This window comes from Polypterus senegalus, chromosome 4 (genome assembly GCF_016835505.1).
Source record: "Polypterus senegalus isolate Bchr_013 chromosome 4, ASM1683550v1, whole genome shotgun sequence".
Taxonomy (NCBI): domain Eukaryota; kingdom Metazoa; phylum Chordata; class Cladistia; order Polypteriformes; family Polypteridae; genus Polypterus; species Polypterus senegalus.
Genome location: NC_053157.1, coordinates 86,248,791 through 86,273,887, shown reverse-complemented (window position 1 = coordinate 86,273,887; position 25,097 = coordinate 86,248,791). Strand labels below are relative to the sequence as shown.

General features: G+C 35.7%; 1 protein-coding gene across 1 annotated transcript in view; it reads right to left on the bottom strand.

The window, feature by feature from the left end:
- Positions 1 to 24,801, bottom strand: part of LOC120528583 (melatonin receptor type 1A-A-like) — an 87,120-nt gene extending 62,319 nt beyond the window's left edge. Inside the window, exon 1 of the mRNA XM_039752761.1 lies at positions 24,352 to 24,801. Coding sequence (XP_039608695.1) covers positions 24,352 to 24,535 — 184 coding nt within the window. The 5' untranslated portion in view covers positions 24,536 to 24,801. The remainder of the gene's footprint in view (positions 1 to 24,351) is intronic.
- Positions 24,802 to 25,097: the final 296 nt, after the last annotated feature.

Sequence of the window (25,097 nt, the reverse complement as noted above, 5' to 3'; positions counted from 1 at the left end):
GTTGTATAAGTCGAATGCAGAAAACTATTGGTACAAGGGATTATGTTATGCTAATGCCCACCTGAGAGAGTAACCACAGAGCACACTGCCTTTTTTTCTATGTGGATGCTCCTAACCTCTCTCTCTCTCTCACTCTCTATTGTGCCTATTTAAACATTAAGTGGTTAAGCCCTTACTGAAAAAACTTAACCTTAATAAGGATGACTTAAATAATTTTATACCGATTTCACAACTACCTTTTTTATCTAAAATACTTGAGAAAGTTGTTTTGCAGCAGCTTTAGATCTTTTTGGATTGTAATGGTGGTCAAGTAATTTTTCAGTCCGGTTTTAAAACTTATCACAGCACTGAAACAGCTTTACTCAGGGTTAATGATATTATACTGTACTTTCAGCTGACTCTGGGGTTTCGACAGTTTTAGTACTTTTGGATTTAGCTGTGGCCTTTGATACCATTGAGCACAACATATTGTTGTCAAGGCTGGATAAGTGCCTAGGAATCCGAGGGAGTGCACTAGATTTGTTCAAATCTTATTTCACTAATAGGACTTTTTCAGTTGGTAACAAGTCTGTATTTTCCTCTAATGTTCATTTGAAATATGGTGTTCCATGAGCTCTGTAAGCCATGCTGCTTCATTGAAGGACAGGTGTGGGGCAGTCTGACTGGCACGATGATGCCGGACCTCTTCCTGCATCCAAATGGTGCCATTTTTTGCCTTTATGCCTGTTGCAGCTGCATTGTTCTAATATGTGAGTGGACGTTTCTTGTGGGAAGGGCTTCTGTTCTCTTTACCCTCATCCTCATCAGAGTTCACCTCTCTTATAGCACGTCTTTATTTGAAAACTAACACTGTCAAATCGGGGCGAGCATGAATGCGACTGAGAGAACAAAACTGAATAAAAAAAAAAAGTACCATACATTTACACCATCTGTTACAGACTCAAATCAAATGTATGTTTTTATTGTATAATAGTAACAATAAGAGCAGCTCACTACTCAAAGTATTTATTTTGAGACACAGGAAGGCTCGATCCCGTGACTTTTGAATAGATCGGTTATAGTCTTGAAAAGAACCGCACTTGTTCTGTTATATTTGTACCTTTTGTGAAAGTGCTTATTTGATATTTGGTCAAATTTTGTTTTTAGTACTAAAACATGAAAAAGGTTTGTCTTTTAGGTATGTGTTCAACATTTCTTGCATTTCCTGTCATCCTACACTTACATAGATCTTTGTAGACACAGAACACACATGAAATGCATGTGTTCCAAATTTTTAATAAATTTTAACTTGATAAACGAGCGAGGTCTTACAATACGAGTAGTACGTATACACTTTGTCCGCCGAGCGACATGTGGGGATTGTGGGTAATCGTCTCCCATGCTCGTTCTCAGTTGGCATGCCTCACTCATATAGTCAACATCCGTACAAGAGTATATTGTTTACTATAGCATGGTGACCACATGTGTGTGCTGTAATGAGGCTGAGTCTCAGTACTTCAGGAAAACCCGTTTTATTCAGCGTGAAACAGGAACAGCATGGTTATTTATTGTAGCAGGATCTACCGCTCTTCTATACAGAGACACAGTAATCAGGCCGGGTTGTAACCAGGTTAGTGGCTAAGTAATACTGTGCTTTTGCATTTATAATGTCCCTTGCATCACCCATCGACGGCAGGTGCTTATAGCTTGACCGCGATCTTTTCTGATTCACTTTTAAGGCGGACTGCTACAGCGCTGGGAGCCTACAACTGGGTTGCTTGCTTGTTATCCCGTTAGGGGGTAATCCCAAAAGAGCTAAAGCATTTTTTTTATTTTGTGTCCAAGTGTAGTGCCTCTTCAGGCAAAAGCAACTGTCATTGGATAGGTTTCCTTGTTAAAGTCGCAAATAAAGAAAACGATTACAGTCAGCCAACAGATAGCACTGATTCTGTTAGTTAGAGTGAAGATTTTGTATTAATCATTTTTATATGAATATTTTTGGGTTGTAGAATGAATCATCTGAGTTTCCATTATTTCTTATGGGGAAATTCACTTTGATATATGAGTGCTTTGGATTACAAACACGTTTCTGGAACAAATTATGCTCGAAAACCGAGATTTCACTGTATTTTTTAGCCTATACAGCTCTAGGTACCTGACTCTCTAATAAACAAGGCTTGAGCTGGGAGAGGTTTTTGCCGTTTCTGCGGCAGTGGAAGGATGGGATAGCAGGCTGCTTACTGCTTTGGCTTATTGATACATTTACAAGACAAAAAACGCTGATAAAGAGCGGATTTAAGGTGGGCTGGGATTATGAGTTTTTTTGTGAGGTTTGGTAATTCTAGTTTTAAGAGAGATATTGTGCACCCCTAAGGTGGCATGGGAGGAGATTCAAGACCAGGCAGTTAGAGATAGGTGGGTCACGGTCACAAGGTTCAAGGTAAAGGGTGCACACTGACTGGGGGCATCAACCCCAGAATTGGAAGTGTGAAACAATTTTCAGGTCCTTGTGGAGGTGGACAGCGTCTCTGATGATTCTGTGCTAGTAAGCAGGGATGAGGAGCCCCAAAGAGAGAGTTAGTGATATTTCAGGACTTATTCATTAGAGGAACTGAAGCACAGGTTTGCCTTCTGTGTGCACAGGTGGGAGACTTCCCCGGAAGGGTGGATAGGCTCTTGGCCAGAGTTGGGGTGGATGCAATTGTCATTGTTCATGTTGGAACAAATGAAATACATAGTCTGGTTAGTCTGTCAGTTCTGTGATCCAAATTCAGAGTTAGGTGCCAGGCTGAAGAACAGAACTAACAAGGTAGTTTTCTCTGAAGTTATGTCTGTGCCAGTCCAGATAAGATTGAGGAGATCAGAAGGCTTAACACATGGCTCAAATCCTGGTGCAGAGAAGTAGGATATAGATTTATGGGGCATTGGGACAAGCTTTGGAACAGATGGGACCTGTTCTGCTGCAACAGGTTACATCTGAACCAGAGGGGCACCAATGTATTGGGGAGGCATGTGCGTTGGTTAGTCAAGGATTATTTAAACTAGGGAATGGGGAGATAGGGAGTTTAGGACAGGCCAGGTTTACAGCTATACATGGAGAAACAGACAATTATTTAAAAATAAAGCTGCATAGTAATGTAAATTCTAACCCAGTGCTTAAATGTAAAAGGAGTAACATGTTAAAATTAGCTTGCCTTAATGCTAGAAGTATCAAAATAAGGCAATTGAGTTGGAGTTGAATGTAGCAGAGCATAATTATGATATTATAGCAATAACGGAAACCTGACTAAATAAAAAGATGGAAATGAGTAAAATATAGAAGGATGCACATTTTTTGGAAGGATAGACAGACCAGGAGGTGGGGTTGTTGTTTATGTCAAACAGAATTTAAATGCAAGGTGTCGTCAGTTGGATGATTAGCCCCATCTTAGTGTGGCTTTGCCTGGAAAGCATTATGAAACAGGCCTTATTTTAGGAATGTGTTATAGACCACCCAATGCAGACAGTAATTTCAACATACATGTTTTTAGTAATATTAAAAAGGCAAGTTTACAAAAGGATATTACAGTCATGGGGGACTTTTAACTATCTGAATATTAACTCGGGTAAACCTGGCAAATGGCAGAACACAATTGGAATTTTTAGAAGTAATCTGTGACTGTAATAATCAGAAAAAAATTGAGGGTGTAGAGCTGATTGAACCACTTGGATCAACTGACCATATTATACAATTCTCAGTGTTTTGTAAAAGTGCTGATACAAAAACCAAAGTTGTTATGTTTAACTTTGGTAGTCCAAATTTTGAGCAGATGTGACAAAGTCTAAGGTGGATAGACTGGGAAAAAGAAGCTTCAAAAGAAAAAAACAGATGTATAAGGCGTACAACCCCAAAGTCTTAGGGCATTTGAGAACATGCCGGCAACCATTAAGAAGGATATTAGGCTAGTGAGTACACATATAAACGCTTGATACATATTTTTAGGTAGTAACTGTGGACTGGTATGATTCCGAAGGACTGGAAAATGGGAATTGTTATCCCGTTATATAAAAAAGGTGACTTGGCAGATCCAAGCAACTATAGGACAGTAAGCTAAACGTGCATCACGGGAAAATCAATGGAAGGAATTATTAAGTATAAGATTGAACAGCACATGGCAAGTACAGGAGTTTTTTCTGAACAGTCAGCATGGGTTCAGAAGAGGGAGGTCATGTTTTGCTAGCATACTGGAATTCTATGAGGAAGCAACAAAAGCATATGATCAAAGAGGAGCATATGATATTATTTATCTTGACTTTCAGAAAGCATTTGATAAGGTGCCACACGAAAGGTTGGACATCAAACTAAAAGAAGTGGGAGTTCAGGATGATGTTTGTAGATATGTCGAGAACTGGCTCAGACACAGGAAGCAGAGGGTTATGGTGCAAGGAACTTTATCAGAATTGGCTGATGTTAAGAGTGGTGCTCTACAGGGGTCAGTGCCAGGGTCGCTGCTGTTTTTAATATATATATATAAATGATTTGCATAGTAATATTAGTAACAAGCTGGTTAAGCTTCCAGATGATACCAAGATAGGTGTATTAGCAGGCAATTTGGAATCCGTTAAATCATTACAGAAGGACTTGGGCAGCATGCAGGCTTGGGCAGATTTATGGAAGATGAAATTTAATAAAAGTATTTAATTTAAAGTGTTACACAAAGGAAGTAAAATGTTAGGTTTGAATACACAATATGAGGTCTGAAATCGAGGGTACACCTTATGAGAAGGATTTAGGAGTTATAGTGGACTCTGCACTATCAAGGTCCAGACAGTGTTCAGAAGCCATTAAGAAGGCAAACATAATGTTAGGTTATACAGCATGATGTGTGGTGTACAAGTCCAAGGAGGTTATGCTCATGTTACGCACTGGTGAGGCATCATCTGGAGTACTGTGTTCAGTTTTGGTCTCCAGGCTACAAAAAGGACATTGCAACACTAGAAAAGGTCCAAAGAAGCGCTACTAGGCCCATTCCAGGGGTACAGTGGAAGAGTTATAAAAAAAGATTAAAAGAGCTGAGCCTTTTCACTTTAAGCAAAATAAGATTTTGAGGTGACATGATTGAAGTGTTTAAAATTATGAAGGGAATTATTACAGTAGATTGAGACTGTTATTTTAAAATGAGTTCATCAAGAACCCAGGACATAGTCGGAAACTTGTTAAGGGTAAATTTTGCAAAAACATTAGGAAGTTTGTCTTTACACAGAGAATCATAGACACTTAGAAAAAGCTACCAAGTAGCATGGTAGACAGTAAGGCTTTAGGGGCTTTCAAAACTAGACTTGCAGTTTTTAGAAAAATTAAGTGGATAGGACTGGCAAGCTTTGTTGGGCTGAATGTTCTGTTCCTCTCTGGATTGTTCTAATATTCTAATATTTCCATGGTCAGCTCATAAAGGTTTGAAGCACAAGGCAAATCCCTAATGATACAAAATAAACAGTATTGTGTTAAAGTAAGGCATAATCACGGAAGCAAACAGTTAGTAAGGCTACTTAAACAGAATATCAAACGGTACACTGCTTGTTGTGCTTTTGAAATCAAACTAATGTTCATTATGATAACAAATAAAATGTGCCAAACATGGTGAAAGCAGAAACAACACATATTTGAATATTTCAGGAGGAAATGAACCCCAGCCTCCAATTATAAGCTAATGCCACTGTCCAATTCAGTGGTAAATTCTAGATTAGTACACAGGTATAAGTAATAGAAATGTGTGATCAGTTATATGAGGTAGCTTGAAAACAACAGGCTGTTTGACAGAAATTTTGAAAAATTAATAATCTTAAACTGTCATCTTCAGTACACATTTTATTCACAAACACAGCCTTAAAGTAGTGACAAATCTAAAAAAAGAGGAAATGATTTGAAAAATTAAAGCATCAGGAATTTCAAAATTTAGAAATTTGATTAAATATTACTCTTCCCTAAGTGTTATCAACCAATTATTGTTTCTTCCATACACTGATGTAATGGACACACATTTTCTGACAAACCTGATTTGAAAACTGTGATATTATAAAAGCTGCTTTAAATAGTCTGTGTAAATATAATATCTTGAAGATATGGAAGAAGATGATCCGCTGTGGCTACCCCTAATAGGAGCAGCCGAAAGAAGAAGAAATATGATATCCTGAATTATTTTCAATATTCACCAATTCCTGTGACAATGCAATAATAATGTTTGAATTTTTAATATTGGTTTTAAGCATTGTTTATTTTTCACTTAACAGATGAAACTGTATGTGTATAAATTTAGTATGTGTTAAGATAATTAGGTTAGTCTACGTTAATCATATTATTATTTATATCCCTACACTGAAATCCCCCAAAGCTAATGAAATCCCTCCCCCATTTGTTGTTACCCTGGGTAGAAATCCCACATCGCTGCCAAAAACATAAAATTCGACCTCTGAAATGCATGTTTTTGTAATTTGAAGGAATGGAAATTTTGGACTTTTAATTTTCATTCCTTATCAAACCACAATATTGCATAATTCATTAAAAGAAGTGTGCAAAAACTATATATAATACTTCATTATCATGAAGGAGAGGGGGATTAAAATAAAGAAATATCACCTTGTTTTTACCTAATAAGAATTTGGTACTTAGTTTAAGCCTTAAAAAAATAATGGCACTTGGAGGTGGTATGCCAAGAAAAAAAGGCATACCAGATTATCTAAGCCATACACTGATAGCTCATACACCATAGGCAGGCACATAAATTGGAACCACATATACAAATATACAACCAAAAGTGTGCTGTAACATATAATCTACATTTTAACTTGAATTTACATTTTTGCATTTATTACTTGAAAACTGTAATATTCATTAAAAAAACTCTCTTTATGTTTAACATAGTTGAACCTATAGAACAACAAATGCATTCTCTGAATTATTGCCTAGTAACTATAGGGATGTAAACGCATTCATAGTCATTTACAGTTTGATGCTCATTTTCCATACTTTTAGTGATTGATGATATGTGTTTTATTTTTTGATTATTTATAATCACAGATGTCAAAATGTATTACAATATCTATATTACACTTGATACAGGCTATGTCAATGTCAACGTTAATTTATTCATATAGCACATTTAAAACATCATAGTAATGCTGCTGCCAAAGTGCTTTACAATAATAGAATAAAAGAAAAAAACAAAAACAACAAACAATAAAACAATACTGGGAAGCCAGAGGCTGATGCCAATTCAAGTAACACTGGTTGCAGAACTAGAACCAAAAACAAGCCATGATGCTAGTGTATGAAGAGCTCAGCCACACAAAAACTAACCATATACTAAGCTGACTTGTAAGCTTCTGTTCTGCTAACCTGCATGTCTTTGACAAGAGAAGAAAACAGATGTAATCAGAAGAAAACCCACTCAGAAAGTTAAAGTTCCAAACAGATTGAAACTAGTCGCTGGATTAGTAAAGTGGAGATTCTAGCCAATTCTTGATTGAGCTGCCCTCTTTTCTATTAGTTTGCTTACAGAAAATATTGAAATTTACTTTCCTTCTCAATCTATCAACTTCATGTGAGGGCATACTTTTCTAAAAGAAATATACCTTTGAACCTATTGGAAGGCTTTCCCTAAAACAACGGAGAAAATCCACACCAGAAGTAACAATCCTAATCTGCTTTTCAACAGTTTTGTTGACTATTCATAGCCTATTACTTGCATTGTCTGCCCTGCCAATTATGCTTTGAATATAATTTTAACATTTACAATTTACAACTTTTTTATTTATGTTTAGTAATCTGTCTGTTGTCTATATTCTTTTATGTACCTTGACAGAAAGAGATTCAATTCTATGAAAGCAGAACTCTCAAATGCAGAATTTTATCTCAGGTCATTTCCTTACTTTGTGCTCTCCTCAGCAGATTTTTTTTTACACACAGTAGTCCAGACACTGCCTAAATAAAACATAATATATTTTAAGCAAAATGTCAATTGACTCAAGTTGGATAATTTTTATAATATAACCTAAAATAGTTTTTCTACTGCTTTCTTGAATTACCTAGGGAATTTTAATGTAAATGTCAAAGCCTTTTGTAAGTTTATTTGTACAGGTACAGTAAATGTCACCTATCTTGTACTTTTTACTTTATTTTGCACTTCACTACATTAAACTCCAAGTATTTGTTGATTTCTAGTCATGCTCTGATCGACTGGCTACTGATTGAGATTTCCTGATTTTCACCTCAAATAACATGATCAGTGATCAATAAATTAGTCAATCTAAAAAGATTATTTTTTTTAAAACTACTTTCTATTCTTTAGGGTAACCTAGTTGTACTTAAGTAATCACATTTGTTATTTTGCTGCCGAACTTCCTGTAAACTGAGAGCTGACAATCAGACGTGTGGAGAGTGTGAAGGCAGGAATGTTTGACTTTTACATTAAAGAAAGTGTGATAATAAATTAAGAAAAGTAAATCTAAGGAGCTGTGCTGTGCATAAAGAGGAAAGGTAGAGTGTAAGAAAAGGGACGCATGTCTTTGGCAGAAATTAAAATAGAATGAATCAAGACCATTTCTTCTCTGAGTGTGGGTAGTAAGCAAGCTTGTGCTTGGTACAGCACCTATTTAATGAAGAGTAGAATGGATACATATTTTTTTACATCTTTTATTAATAAAAAAGTATGTTTTAGGGGGATTTTCATTATTTTAATATTTTTTACAGTTACTCAAAAATAATTGTACTAAATTTAATTTTGTTAATACAAAATAAACAGGTAACACCTGTGGTCTGCAGATTAATTATAAAAATAGCACTTACATAAAACATTAGGTTTCTGTATACTGCATGTTGGTTATACAGGGGCTTAGCGGAAAGAATTAAAAGGATAAAGAAAACAGATTGGTATCAGAATAGGCCAATTCTAGTATGTCAGTGATTAATATCTGCCCTAATAAACTTGATCAGATCATCCTTCCTAATTTCTGAATAGTTTTGCATTCTTCTCATTGCATTCCCTTCATTTTTAATGCTGTCACATCTTGCATAATCAACAGTGATCAGCACAATATGAAGAATTTAATGTTTAGCAAAGGAATTTTAAGGGCAACTGAAAAGTAGTAGTAAGGTAGGCAGGGACTATAACACTTAAGACTGTTACACTTGTGCAAACGATTGGAAAATGTAATTATTTAGGCTTTGAAGTTGCAATCCAAAAGTGAAGTCAGACAGTCTGAATCAAAAAATAAATTAACAGAGGCAAACAAAGCCAAAGGAGTAAACAGATATTGCAAAACTAGAAACAGACAAGTTTAATAAACAACATAAAACCTGAAAAAAAATTAACTGGCCAAGAAGCGGCTCTTTTTCTAAAGGGTCTTTTTTTATTAAAAGAAAATCATTGATGCCATGCAAAATGCAGCTTAGTCTCAAACAGATTGTCGCTGTAATGCCACAAACCATTATGGGATAAAAGTGTCAATAATGGAAGCCTGTGTGTGCATGTGTATACTTTTTGACTTCTTTTTTTTAATAATAATAAGTATGATTCCCACAATTGCATGCTGAAATTTTTGTGCCTCAAACACAAACAATTTCCAGACATGACTTCTTCGGGCGACATGGTGGCGCAGTGGAGTTTGCATGTTCTCCCCGTGTCTGCGTGGGTTTCCTCTGGGTGCTCCGTTTTCCTCCCATAGTCCAAAGACATGCCAGTTAGGTGCACTGGCGATTCTAAATTTTCCCGTGTGTGTGTGTGTCCTGCGTTGGGCTGGTACCCTGCCTGGAAATTGTTCCTGCCTTGCGCCATGTGTTGGCTGGGATTGACTCCAGCAGACCCCATGACCCTGTGTTAGGATATAGCGGGTTGGATAATGGATGACTTCTTCTGTTTTTTGATTGCCACACTCGGGGGACATAAATGTTAAAAAGAAATATATAAAGAAGGACAATAGGGATATAAGGAATATAAAGAAAGAAATAAAGGGCCTAAATGAGAAAAATGAGTAACAGCTTCAGGATATAAAAGACCTGGGGCCTCATGTATAACGCCGTGCGTAGAACTCGCACTATAACATGGCGTAAGCACAAAAGCCGAAATGTGCTTACGCACACAAAAATCCAGATGCAGGAATCTGTGCATACTCCAACTTCCACGTTCTTCCGCTACATAAATCCCGATCAGCGTGAAAACTAACGCTCGTGCACGCGCATTATGTAACGCCCCAAATCCTCCCAGAATTACGCCTATTTGAATATGCAAATCAATATAAATCGCCCTTAAGCGCAGCCTTCTGTGAAAAGACAATGGGAAAAGCACGGGGAAACATAAGAATTTCTGCGAATACCAAGTGGAGGCAAAGGAAAAACATACTATTTGTTCAAATAAGCCGTGGTATAATCAACAAAAGGAAGTTGATCGAGTGGCATAGCGTGTTGGAGAAACATGAAAGCTCACATCCACAAAATCACACAGTGCCGGAAATAAAAAAGAAGTCACATATCAAAGTCGCCGTGGAAAGCCGAGTTGTAAGCCCACTGTCTGAGTGTCATATGAAAGCTTATTAGGGTACAGAGAAAAAGGGCACACGGTGGGGAAAAAGCACGAAATGTCCACTTCAATCTCGACATTTCCACTTTAATCACGTAGTTTATTTTGTCATTAAAGTAGAACATAATAAAATTCATCTTAAAATTGTTTAATTAACCAGTTTCTAAAATCACATCGTAATTAAAGTAGCACGTTAAATGCTTTGTTTTGTATTTGATTTTCTATGTGCTCTATGTGTGTGAATCACTACTTGCTTCTTAAACCGGCTCTCTTCCTCCAACTGGACACAGAGTCCATTACATTTGTGATATTACAGCTCTCTGAATAACTAAAATACTGAGATGTATACATGATATCATTTTCATGATGATAGAAGTTAAAGCACGTTATTAAACATGTTTCACTTCGATGAAATAATTTATTGCAGCAGTATCAGGGGCGGCTCTAAGCTTGTGGTGGCACTGGGCAGAGGAAGAATCGGTGGCTCCTTCGCCCGCCAATGTCATGCACGGTGGATGTCCACGTATGTTGCAGACAATAGCCACCTCTTTGCTGATGACACAAGCATTTAACTTTTGCCGAAATTTGTCGCTGCGGTTTTAAGCCGTCACTGCAGTCAGTGCTTTTCTTTCCCCAAGTAACCGATTGCCATACAATCAGCTCTGTAATAGACGTTAAGCCATCTGTAAGCTTAGCGCCGATTCTTCAAAACGTTTAAAGAACATTGAAATATCTTCGTAGTACATGTTTAATTATTCTATCCTTAAAGACACTCCCAGTGAAGAATATAGATTATTTAAATGAAGTTAAAGTTTTATCTGTATAATTTAACAAACATATTTTGCTGCATTTCACCTTAAAAATTATATCGTCATCATATGTAAATCGCGCTTTATAAAGTGGCTCAGGTTGTGCGATATTATAACTATAGTGCAAGTTTACAGTGGGGTGATTGTACTTATAAGTACAAACAGTTCTACAAGGAGCACTTGATTGACTGCATTTAAAGTTCTTGGGATTAAACTGTTTTGAACCGCGAGGTCCGTACAGGAAAGGCTTTGAAATGTTTTGCCATGGCAGAGACAGCGTGTGCTTAATGCCGTATACCGATAATTCTCTTTCCGATCAGCTGCTGCTGTGATTCACACTCAGATACAGTGATATAAATACTCCGAGTGGTGCAGTGAGAGAAATATGGAAAAAGATGATCCACTGTGGCAACTCCTAACGGGAGGAGCTGAAAGAAGAAGAAGAAGAAGAAGAAGAAGAAGAAGGAGAAGTGAGAGTAACAACGCTAAAGCAGTTATGGCATTTGGAATACTATGGCTGTTCCCTGGACCATTATATTGTTACGAGTTAATTACAATCAGATGCATTACACTAATAAACAATATGCGGTTAGTTTCTGTGTATTTATAAAGCCACGTCATGAAAATAATGAGTAATCACACAAGAACAGTAGCACTGCTTTGACGCTGGGTGCCGCCAGTTTGCAAAACCGAGCGGAGAACTTGCGTACGACAAGGCATGAGGTACCGTGGAAAAGAGGCGTGGCTTTACGCCAAGTGTAGGTTTTATACATTGCGATTTGAACGTGGAAAAGTTCTTACGCAACATTTCTGTGCATACGCACCATTTATACATGAGGCCCCTGGAGATATGTTTAAGTACTAAGTTTACTATAGCCTTTACAGAAATGCTATTAAAATTGATAAAAAAATATAGGAAAATACAAGTAAGGTACAGAATAAAATTAAAGTACTTGCTGCTCAGCTTGAAGATGTTAAGCAACCATTTACAACTTGTAATGAAATAATTAAACAATTGATTTCTGCCATGGATGAACAAGTAACGGCTGCAAAACCAGAATGAAAACTGCTTGCTTACCATCTGGCTGCTCTGAAAGATAGGTATAGAAGGAACAACATCAGAATTGAAGGTCTTCCTGAAAAATGGGAAAGTCTAAACCCAGTGAAATCCATAGCTAAACTATTCTCTAAAATAATTGGAAAGGACTTTAAATCGAACATCAAGATCTCAGCGGCCTACCGTAAACGTGGATCGAATACTTCCAACCCGAAAAGCCTAATTGTCCATTTCGACAAACTAGAGGCCCAAGAAAACTTGATGTCTCTTCTCAGATTAAAGGAGAAGATTATATCTGAAAATAATCGCATTCATATTTTCCCAGATTTCTCCCCTGCAACAGCTGGTGTTCTACAGCATTAAACAGTGCCTAAGTAGATCTGAAATTAGATATAGCCACTTGTAAACTGCCAAACTAAGAGTGGTTATTGAAGATCAGTTTTACATTTTTAGTTCTCTGGACGAAGAAGTTAAAGAGCTAAGAGATCCTGACATTCTTTTGAAACACACCATCATGAGTCACACAACAAGGCAAAGAAGATTCTACTTGAAGCTTTCAACCTGGACTGTTTCTAATGTGACATTTGCCATAACTACTGTATGTATTATATTTTTCAGCCATCCCTTTCCTTTTTTATATTATACCAGTAATGGCACACTGCGTGATAACGTGCAGTGAATACACTTGACTTGAGCATTCATAGTTTTCATACTGTTTCTCTGTATGTTTAGCATTCATTTGCTAAGAGTTTGATGCACTTGCTGCTTCCTGAGCAGCTCTTCTTTTCTCCACCATAGCGGCCCACTTCTTCTCTACTTTCATGGGCATCTTTTCACATTAAAACTGATTAAGTCAATGTTTGTGTTGTAATTACTTAGTATGTTTTCCTTAATTTTTCACTTAAGCTGGCATTTAAGTCTCCAATCTGACTCAAGAATGATTTAAGATATGAAGAGTTAGGGGAACTGACGGTGAAGGTGGTAGGGATGAGAACAGCACACGTAAGCATGTGCTGCATGATTCTACAAAATAAAACAAAATAAAAATAAAAAGAGATCCTTGGAGGTCAATCATCACCCTGAAAGCAGATAGTAGACGTCATGTAGTATATGCATACCAAATTTCGGGACATGCGAGCTACAGGTGATTTAAACTCCTGGACAGACAAATGGACAGCCACGGTAGCATATTATATAAGAAGATTGATATCTGTTTCATTAATTATATGTACATTTTGGCTACTTATGGCTACATACAACAAAGTAACCAGCTATTAAGATTTTTTTTTGTTTGTTTACGCTTCAGTTATTATATTGACATTTCTTCCATTAATTACATGCACACTTTGGCTACAATAAAGTAACTAGCTATTGACTTTTTTTTTTAACATCATACCCTTAGATAATTATATTGGGACTATTAAAGATCATATCCTTGGTTTACTGCATTTGGACTGTACCTTCACAAGATCTCTTGGCATGTCAGAGAAGCAAGACTTTGCAAAGTGTGGTTTGCCTCACTTGCAGAGGCAAAATGGGGGGAGAGAAAGACAGCAATGCTATGTCTTTTTTATCCCTTCTACCCCAATAACTGTAAGTGGCAACATAACAACAGACTCACTTTTTAAGCAAGGACCAGTTTAGGTTGCAAAGAGAGTGGTCTGCTCAAATGTCTCACTCTAGCTATACAATGGAAAATAAGGGTCTGGGAATTTTTCTCATTACAATAAAGTATTACCAAACTCAGTTTTGTGATTTATGAATTGACACCAAAACAAAGCAACTGGAAAATAATAGCTCATTTAATTCCGGTAGGAGTCCAATTAATAATGGAATTTGTGCGGGAAGAAAACTTGCAGTGGGTCCCTCGTCCAAACCTGAGAAACACTGCATTAAATTATGAAATGCTGGTTCCTGTGCCATTTCTATCTCATTTTTAATAGGCACTTGGCTAATAAATTAAAGAAACAATTAAAAAAAAGTTTATGTAACTGTTTAAGACTACAAGAAGCAATTAGAGGTTTAAGAATCTTAACATGTGAGTACAAATGCACAAAAAAAATTTGCTTAAGCAGTATTTACTTCAGCAGCAATAAATATGTTTGAATTAAGAAACTGTGTTAGAACAAAATCTGCTGGCACTGCAACCCATCAGTATCACACCTTAGGACCCCTTGATGAATGTGGCATGTGGGTAAACTACCAGTAACGGTAGTGTACAACTTAATAAAAGAATTATAGTAAAGCAGAATGTTGCTGTGCATAAAAAAGCAGATGAAGCACACATCAAGTTTCCTTTTCTTATCAATAAAGTTAGCACTTGTCCTTGCTCATTAAATGTGTTGGCTAATCATGAATCTCAAAGCACCAAGCCCCCATACAACACACACACAGCAAAATTAATAAAGTAATGGTTATCATTGGCAAGCAAGTTGAATGATGTGCTCCATGGTGGCAGTTTTAGATCCACACATTGCATAGTGCAGCTGTTGGGCAGTGGCTTTATTATTATAAATACATTAACACCTAGATAATGGACTGAGCGATTTAAAAATCACCTTGCACACTTTTTGACTCTTGCTTTTGTATCAGAGGTGATCCATGGCCCACAATGTTGAAAACTACTGATTACTTTTCCAACTTGGCTTGATAACATAAATTAACTGATTCATAAATCACTATCAGAGAGATTAACCATCACTCACCATCTGTGTTGCCTGGTCAATTAGGGTAAGATAGACACATTTTATTGTTGCCCTTGCAGAATTCAGTTTTTGAAAAAAGATTAAAAAACATGGAAAGTGTCATTGTATTATTGACAGCAACACATGTTAAATCATTAGTTATATTATGTGCAATGTTGTGGGCATTTTTTAAAACTGTCGTTATGTTTTAAAGGGCAAAATTGTTCAATTTGGGGGCATTTTGTCCCAATTAATTCTGACTCTGAGGTTTCTCCCAAGATGATACATTGCACCAGAAAAACTATTCATGGTCCACAGTTTTCAGTTTCAGTGTATACTCTACATAAATAGGCAGGAAATGCAAATATAAAGACATTTTCACACCCGTGTTCAACTATTTCTTTTAATATTGCATCAAAATGAGGTGTAAATATGCTTTGGATCTCCAACATCCTACCAGAAAATGATGAATGTTTACAAGTGACGTGCGACATTATTCAGTGAAAGGCTAAAAGTGATACAAAACTGATTGCTTAGTTTGATATTACTATGTATTTTCATGAAGATGTAGTATTTTTCATAGTTTTCCAGGCTTGTATTTTTTTTTACTTATTCCACCATGTTGTGCTGTTTTTCCCAGGGACAAGGTCACGTTGTTTACTGCTGCCATACTGGTTGTCATCATATAGTTTGGTACATGCTACATGTTATGTAACTACTGCAGCAGCTATTTAAGACGGTGATATACAGTTGATGCTATCCTAGTTTTGGAATAAAATATGAAAAAGGTTAACATTCACCTTGTGATTCTTTTCATTTTTTAGGAACAATTTATTGCAAGATTATATTAGGATTTCATTCCAATGCCATTTTGATGACATGACTTGTTTTACAGATTGGTTTTGGTTGCTAGTCTATTTGAATTCCAGGTAACAAATTTTGCCCTATTATATGACTATTCATTTGAAAAATTCCATTGCCCTTTTCTTCTCTGATCATTAACTTTACTCTATAGCGAGCCAGTTTTACCATATTGGCTCTGACATTTACTGTTCCATAGTGCTACTTGATTGATAAAGATTGTTTTTATTGAGGTGGGTCTTTCATATATTTAAATTTTTAGGTAAAATTTTTTAGCAGCATTTTTATTTTTATATAGTACCCTTTAAAGTGTGCACTAGTTTAGCACTGGAAAAAGGTCATAACACATAATGTAAAAAGACACAGGTAATGAATATATATATATAGCTTTAGTGCACTTGATGTTATGCTGAAGTATTATACCTGCTGCTTAATGTACTCATTTCTCATTATTAATTTCAATATTTACAGTATGCAGTATAGTTACTGAAGACCAAAACAGCAAAGTTGAACTTAAGATACAGTTTTGCGAAGTTGCCCCAAATATTCATTTTGCTAATGATTTTGTAAGTGCCATATGCAAAACTAACTTGGGTTTTAAAGTTTTTTGGAGCAAAAAGCAAAGACTGATGTTCCCAAAGAGTTATTTCACAGCCCAGCACACCACACAGCCTGATCTTCCACATCTCCTTCCATGTGGCTCTAAATGCTGCCAGCACATTCGCTCTGCTGGTTTCACCTCAGAGATGATATCACCTGCGTACACATCATAAGAAAATTCAAACCAGGATCCTTCCTGAAGCTCGGCCACAAACACAGGCTACTACATTTTGGAAGAGAAGAGTAAGAACTCTCCTCTCCCATACTTTTCAATATGATGCAGTAAATGTCTCTAATGCTTTTGCACATGGAGAAAAAGACTGTGGATGAGATGAAAAATATATGTGGAAATTTTTAGATGCTGTAATGGTATTGTGCAAGCCACAGTCTAAAAGGAGTTCTACCAAAATATCATCATTGAAGAGGATGAGAGACCACGCTGCAACAATCTCACATGGTTCTGAGAAAAATTCAAGATTAAATTAATTATTTTTAACAATAAACACACCCAAGATTCATGACACTCTTATTTGTTTGCAGTTACATGTGTTTGTTAATATCTATGCATGTAAAAAAGTAGGAATAACAAGTAATCATAAGCAATTTCCTAAATTAATTTTTTATAATACTTCATATTTCAAAATACAGTATTAATAACCTTCTGTACAATAATTTAATTGTGGACAAAATTACACTTTGTTTAAACTGGGTATTATCATGTGTGTTTGACTTGGTTTCTACTTACAGGATACTGAGAAATAATTCATACATTTATTTTTAGTAGGATTAACTACTGCAATGGGTTATTCACTAGCTGTTCAAGCCGTTCTACACTGTATATGCAGATTTCAGGTAATTCAAAATGCTACAGCAAGAATCACTATAAGAGCTAGACAGTATGACCACATAACTCCTGTTCTTAAGTATTTACACTGCCTTCCAATTAAGCTAAGGACAGACTTAAAAAATGCTCCTTGTTGATTATAAAGTCTTAAATGGGCAAGGTAATGCTTACTCTGAACTTATCATTACTTAAAAACTGGAACATGTACTAAGATCTCAAGATACTGAGCTACTAAAGATTCTAAGGAAAAACAAAATAATAGAAGGAGGTTAAGCTTTTCATTACATGGCCACAAAGGTGTGAAGAGACTTGCCTGCTTATATAATAGATGTTCCTTCTATCTCTGTTTTAAAATCCATGATAAAAACTATTACTTTAGTCCTGCATAACCTGATTAGAGCTGCTGATTAGATGTCCATTTTTCATCTGTTTTAGTCATTTGTATAAAAATGTAAGTAATACAATAATTATGAAGATTTACTAACTCTCAGTCCCCAGCAATAACATTGTAGGTAGGTTTCAATTTATAAAGTTTCTTTCCTGCTGATGTCCAGTTTAGTCAGAACTTGCCATTAAAAATATCTGTCAATGCTTTATTGCTTATTTAACAGAAAAACACTTCAAACTTATTAATAAAAAGACAATTAAATAATAGTATTGAACTTGGAATCACAAAACAGAAAATGTAAACATATTTAAACTCTATATTTATAAAGTATTTAGAGTGGGGGCGGCACAGTGGCGCTGTTGCCTCACAGTTAGGAGACCCAGGTTCGCTTCCCTGGTCCTCCCTGCGTGGAGCTTGCATGTTCTCCCTGTGTCTGCGTGGGTATCCTCCGGGTACTCCAGTTTCCTCCCACAGTCCAAAGACGTGCAGGTTAGGTGCATTGACGATTCTAAATTCTCCCTAGTGTGTGCTTGGTGTGCGTGTGCACGCCCTGTGGTGGGCTGGTGCCCTGCCCGGGGTTTGTTTCCTGCCTTGTGCCTTGTGTTGGCTGGAATTGGCTCCAGCAGACCCCTGTGACCCTGTAGTTTTGATATAGTGGGATGGATGGAAGTATTTATAGTAGTTTGACCTTATTTTTAAACATCCTACAACTCATGGTGTTGGAAAAGGCATAACGAAGGTACAAAATTAAACCACTTATTATTGCGAAATACATGCAGTCTTTGTTAAGAAATTTTTTATATGTGTCACATTCCCTCTTAATGGATACACTCCCCAAGATTGGCATGGCTGGGGCACGTGCCTAGGACACTGGGAATTACAAGCCGCAAGCTCCATAGCTCAGCTAAATGGCCAGCTGTTAATCTAGCTGCTTACCTATGGCAGAGCTTATTGCTGCAAGTGCTGCCGGTTATATTTAGTGATACGTGCAACCTAGCCGCAAATTTTTTTACATTTATTAAAAATACTTTTCCTGCAGCAAATTAATGCTTGTCATTGTTGTAAAAACATAAATTTGACTACCAAATGCATCCTTTAAAATTCTATCTATTTACTTTAATGAAACCTTCTTACAATATCTCTACTTATTAAAATGCAAATAACTGGTTTCACATTTATGATAAATATTTAAATGATGCTCTTATTTTCAGGAACATACTCTATTGCCTCGAGAATTCTGTCAACTCACAAGGGTGAGGTACAATTATACTGGACACTCTGAAAACTATTTATAATGGGTTGGTCCCAAAGTCTCCCATATGTTCTAGTTTCTTATATGCACATTTTTACTCCCTTTATATCAGTTAAAAAAAAAGCCTCCAAAATTTTCTCTATTCCCTTTCTGCAACAATGTCATCTTACCGACAGTCCTTTGTTGATAAATGTTCTGTCTCCAACAAAATTTCCGTTATGAAGTTAATGCTTTTTAAAGTCTCTAAATTAACAAAAACTCTCCCAATTTATTGAATTAAACCTGTTTGGTCTCCTGCAGAGAAGACTGCTTGGGGACATAATTCAGGTCTTCAGATTTCTCAAAGACAATGAAAAAGTAAATTCAGCAGAATTCTTTCAACTTAACAGTGAATCAAGTTCTTAAGAACATGAGTTTAAATTAAAAGAAGGGATTTTAGGACTGAAGCCCGAAAGTACTTCTTTACGTAAAGGGTTGTGGGAATCTGGAGCAAACTAAGCAGCCATGTAGTTGAAGCAGAAACTTCGGCAGTCTTTTAAGAAGTATCTTGATGAGATATTGGCAAAGATTATCTAAACAAACAAGCCTGATTTACTGAATGGTCTCCCCTCGTTTGTTAAATTTCATCTGTTCTTAAATTTTTGAATTATAGGAAAAGGCATCCAAAGTCAAATTGTTGTTTATGTTTTCAAAGTTATTTTTTTGGGATTCAGGATTCTTTTAATGTTCACAGTGTACATATTCTACAGCTTGTTATCCACCAGTTTTCTTTACTATGTAAAGTTCTGTTTTCTTGGAATGCTGCAGTGTTCTTTTCTAATAAAATAGAAAAATATTAAATAGTTTCTACATCAAACTTGTCTGCTAAATTCTTCATCTTTGCTTCCGCTAATGGGGTATGGTTTTCCAGAGCTGGTGGCTAACTTAATATCAACAGTTTGCAAAGAATGATTCATATTTGTAACTTTTATTTTCCTGGCAATTATTCCAGTATTTATTTGTAAGTTTTCAGTATTTTTAGGTATTTTATATGCAATATATTAAAAGACATTTTACTTCATTTATCATTTTTATTTGACTATTTCCCATCATATGTAGTACATAAAAGGTATCCAGGAGTTATGCTCCCTTTATAAGCAGTAAGTGACTACCCTACACAGCACCTTTGCTGTATTTACTAATTAATCCAAAATACAGTTTAAGAGAGGTCACTATGCAAGATGTGCAGAAGGTGCATTACTTCTACACAGCTGAAAATATGGAAGACAGTCTATCATGTGGAATGTCAGAAAGAGAAATAGCAGCAAAATTAAAATAGTAAACAGACTTTATTTGGTTTCCTGTGCATACCAGTAATTGTCATTGGAATTATGCAGTATTTGTTGGACCAGTGCATTGGTGTGGTAACTGCTGCCTTAGCTTACAACAACATCTAAAGGGATTTAATATCTGTAAAGAATAGCCACATAGTGACAATAATGGTAACTCCACACTATCAATAAATCATCTCTTTATTAGACAAAGGTTAGGCTTTATTAGGTTCCTCCTTTGCTGTGCATTCAATACTTTTTTAATCATTATTCCAGTATGGTTGACTTCTGCTCAGCATGTCTCACACAAAGTTTCCCTTTAGAGGAAATTAGTTTTTTAACTGTTTCTTCAGGACGGGATTAAGAACAATAAAGTCTATCTGAATACTGCTTTTTTGATTGGTTGAGCGTTAAAGTCAAGTGTTTCTTATGCTCTAGTAGATCAAATTCAACTCACTACAGCCTAAGTTAATCTGCCCAATAGTGCTATCTTTGGTCAACAGTTCCAGCTGATTTGCATTACCAAACCAAAGATCAATATGTCAGCTTGATTTTACTGTACACACACAGTTCTCAAAGTTGCTATCAACCTTTTACAGTCATGACAGAGAATGAATAAAAAATGATAACAATTATGGTAAATGCCATAAAATCTTAATCATTTTCTGACCAGTTAGAAGTTTTATAGTGGGGACCCATCTTGAAGAATCTTTAAATATACAAACAAAATTAAAGTACAGTATATATCACAATGTAAGGCATAGTACCAGTAATTTAAATAACATTCGAAAAACCTAATAATTAAAATATAAATAAAAAAAGTGTTTGAAACCTCCATTCTAACATGCAATGGCAAGAAGGTTGATCTTCATTCTAGATTTGAACTTCATGATTGAGGAACAAAATACAAATACATGACACTTTTACTATAACAGTAACATCTTCCATCTATACACTTCTAAAATTACTACCAGCCTTAGATCTGTGTTTGCTTTGTGATCAGTACGATCATTCATCCTTATACAGTATTGCTCAGAAAGATAAGTCATTTACATTCAATGTAGTTTGATGAAACGGATATGAACATATGAATATTTTCAAATGAAATCTGCTGTATCAGTTATTTGGCAGAATTGTTGCAAGAATGCCACTTATCTCTTTGAAATCTCATCTTTATATTTGTTTTTGCACAAGGTTGACACCCCTTTTTGGCTTTTAAATAAGGATGGTTATCTTGCCCTGTTCCTGCCATGCACTGGATGCTTACTAGGATAGGTTCCAGCTAAACTAGTTAACCAGTTTAATAAGATAGATGGAAAGACTGGTTACTTTTTAATGTTGAAGAATTAGTTTAGAAAAAATATAAGTATGTATATTTCCAAACTTTTACTTTCTGCATAATATATTGATCATCCATCCATCCATCCATTATCCAACCCACTATATCCTATACTAATCATTTGTATTTAATTTGTTGTGATATTTTTAAGGGCAAAGTACTAACATCTTTAATTAAAAGCCAAAACAAAAAAAAAATTACAAATAATTATTTATGTATTTATTGAAAATAATAGATAGATAGATAGATAGATAGATAGATAGATAGATAGATAGATAGATAGATAGATAGATAGATAGATAATAGTATGAACACAAAACAATTTTTACACATGATCACGTGAAAACTTCTGCTTGGTTGTACTAATTAATCAGATATTTAAACTATACTTATTATGTTACAAAAAACATTGTTTTTAATAACACATAAAAATAATGTTAAAGTTAATAGCACTGGTCCAATCTCAGTTTCTGCCTTCCATTGGCCTCTGTTGACCCTGATTTGGATTAAGCCATTTGATGCTTTTTTTTTTCTTTTTAATCATTGAATAAGAATACATACTGTACATTTGGGTTTAAGTGAAGTATCAAAACAGATTTATCTCAATAATTCACATATAGTTTGTAAATTTTAATGCTAAATATGTTTAACTATTTGTTAAAAAAATTTAAAATATGCACATAAGTCAGTGGATATAGTGTGAAACAATTCACATGAAATGTTTTTCAAACATGTCAATGGATAAAACAAGATATCATAACTAAATGACATGCTGCACCAAATGTTTAATATTTCTTATTTTCGGTCAGTTCAGACATAGATTTCAATAATTGCACTCAAAAACAAATTTCCGAAGTATATATCCATAAGATAAATATCTCTATGTGAAAATCAGGGCTTGAATTTGCCTTGCATTTCACAAAGTGTTTCATCTCACAGACTGAACTAGGCAAAGTTGATACAGAAACAATAAATGAATGACTGTATACTTTTTTTTAATTAAAACAATTCTGAACATTTTTCATTTGGTTTTCTAAATACCAAAAAGGTACTTGCATGACACTCATGAAAGGATTAGTTTGTTTGTGCTGTTTAATCTGACAGTTAAAACTTTATTAGTCATAAAATATGATACTAAAAGCATTGTTTCTAATAACATGTAAAACTAATTTAAAAGTTACTAACACCAGTCCAGTATCAATTCCTGCCTTGCAACAGATGCTTCTGGTGTTGGCTCCAGCCCCTGTTAGCCCATTCATTTTATAAGCCTGCTTAACGATTTTGAAGTATAGGTATGCAATATCTAACACATTAATGGCTCAGAAAGAATTAAAACCTTGGTAATTATCTAAGGATATTCAATTATATACAGTATATATACATGTATACATACATATACTGTACATACACATATATAAAGAGAGTGAGAGAGAGATGTCCATAAAAATTTGACCCATCCTTCAAATGTCAGAGTTCCATTTTTAAATGTGTCACATTAATAAATCTTTTAAGTTTAAATACATTCTCTATCAGTGTATTTACCAAAACCTGAAGAAGAATGCTGGGTTTGAGTCAAACAGTGCTTATTTTGCTACCTACTACTGCACCTAGAGTTCTTTTAAAACATGTTATTGTTAGCCATTTCACTGGAGCGCTCAGTACAACAGTAACTTTATCGACTGGTATTTGACTAGCTTAAAAGTAAACCTTTATGGTCGATAAATAACACTACCTCTTTTTATGCCATATGTTTTATATACAGTGCAGAATGAGGCAGTGCATTTTAACCATTAAATTATTTGACGTTAACCCATTTGACAGTTCCATAAGTTTCGACTCGGACAACTGTTAACGTAGATCCATTGCTTCACGGGCAGGCAAGGCTGTATTATTTCTTCAGCTTTAGGAAAATACTGCTGGCTTAGCGAATACACAGATACCTGTGAAAATTTTCCTGATGTGATCGACGAGATAAAAGACAGTATATGTGCGTATGAAAGGTGGGGGTAATCCTCTGGAAGGAGGGTTCGTTCCAACAAAAAAAAATAAAATACCCTTACATGAGGAGCGTAAACAGAGCACAGAGGATGTGAGTCACTGCCAACTGAATAAGTCGCATAACGGAAAAGATGCCTAACTAATGTAAATATTTCCAGTACTCAGGTCACATAAACATCCACCTGACGTTTTCTACATGGTTCTTTATGATATCGTTACCAAAAAATCTATTTCGTGCCAATTCAGATACTGTACAATATAATGATTAAAATCAGTCCTTTTTAGCGTCAACATAAGGAAGACTCTCTTTCACCTTTTCGACTGTATTTAAGTAAAATTTCACTGGCCTTTTTTCCTATAAAAGCACCTGATGCAGATCATACAGGATTACTTAGTGGAAGGTTGTCCAGAACTATTAACTACGTACTATAAATGTGAATTAAATGTTCAGAGAGCATCCTAAAAGCTAATCCAGGGCTTTCACTATTTTAATAGTGATACTTTCAAACGATGCTTATAAAAATGGTCTCAATATTTTAATAAACTAGAAAAATAATTCCGTCAATAACACGTTTTATTATCCAAAATCAAAAGTGTGCAAAACTGTTAAATTATATAACAATAAAGCAAACTGCAAATAATAATAATAACAGAAAATGCTTTGCCGTCGTCCTTACCTGCATTTCTTAATTTCTTGTTTCTGTAAACTGACACTATCACCAAAAGGTTGCCCAAAATATCAACCACGATCGTAAAAATCAAAAAGCTTCCCAAAGTTGTGGCAACCCACGGTGGCCGATCAGAAATTGGATCTGGTTGTGTCTGCGAATTATTGTTCATAAAGCTCCCATTCGTGTTCATTTTATCTTTTTCACCCTTTGTTGTTGTTGTTTTTTTTTTATCTCAGTCGGCAGAAGACACCTTGGCGTGACGCGCGTGTTTAATATTACCGTAACATTCACGAGCAGCACTCTTAGTTGTTTCCGCGTGCCGAAGCCATAGTGCTGCTCAGAACTCCTTTTTCTGTACGCCAACTTTTTTTAATCCATAATAAACGTGTCAGCCCCTAGAGTTTTGCATCCCCAAGTGTACCCATCACTTTGTTTGTATGTGACATCCAGCACCAACTTCAGCTCTTTCCTTCGCACGTGCTGAACACGAGTACTCCGAGGGACGAGGAAACGCTGCCCCTCTGTGGAAAACGCGGAGAAGGGACCGCCGGAACGAGTCCCATCTGTCTCCTCGCTCGGACTCGTCGTGCTCATCCATCTGCGCTTCATATCTTGTGCTCATTCAGTTATTTTCTTGCACATTCACAATAATAACGTGCTCTCTTTTATAATAAAGCCCAATGTTTTTTTCTTTAATGTCCTTGCAAATCTGCTACACTGTGCATGACTGCTTTTAGCATTATACTACAGTT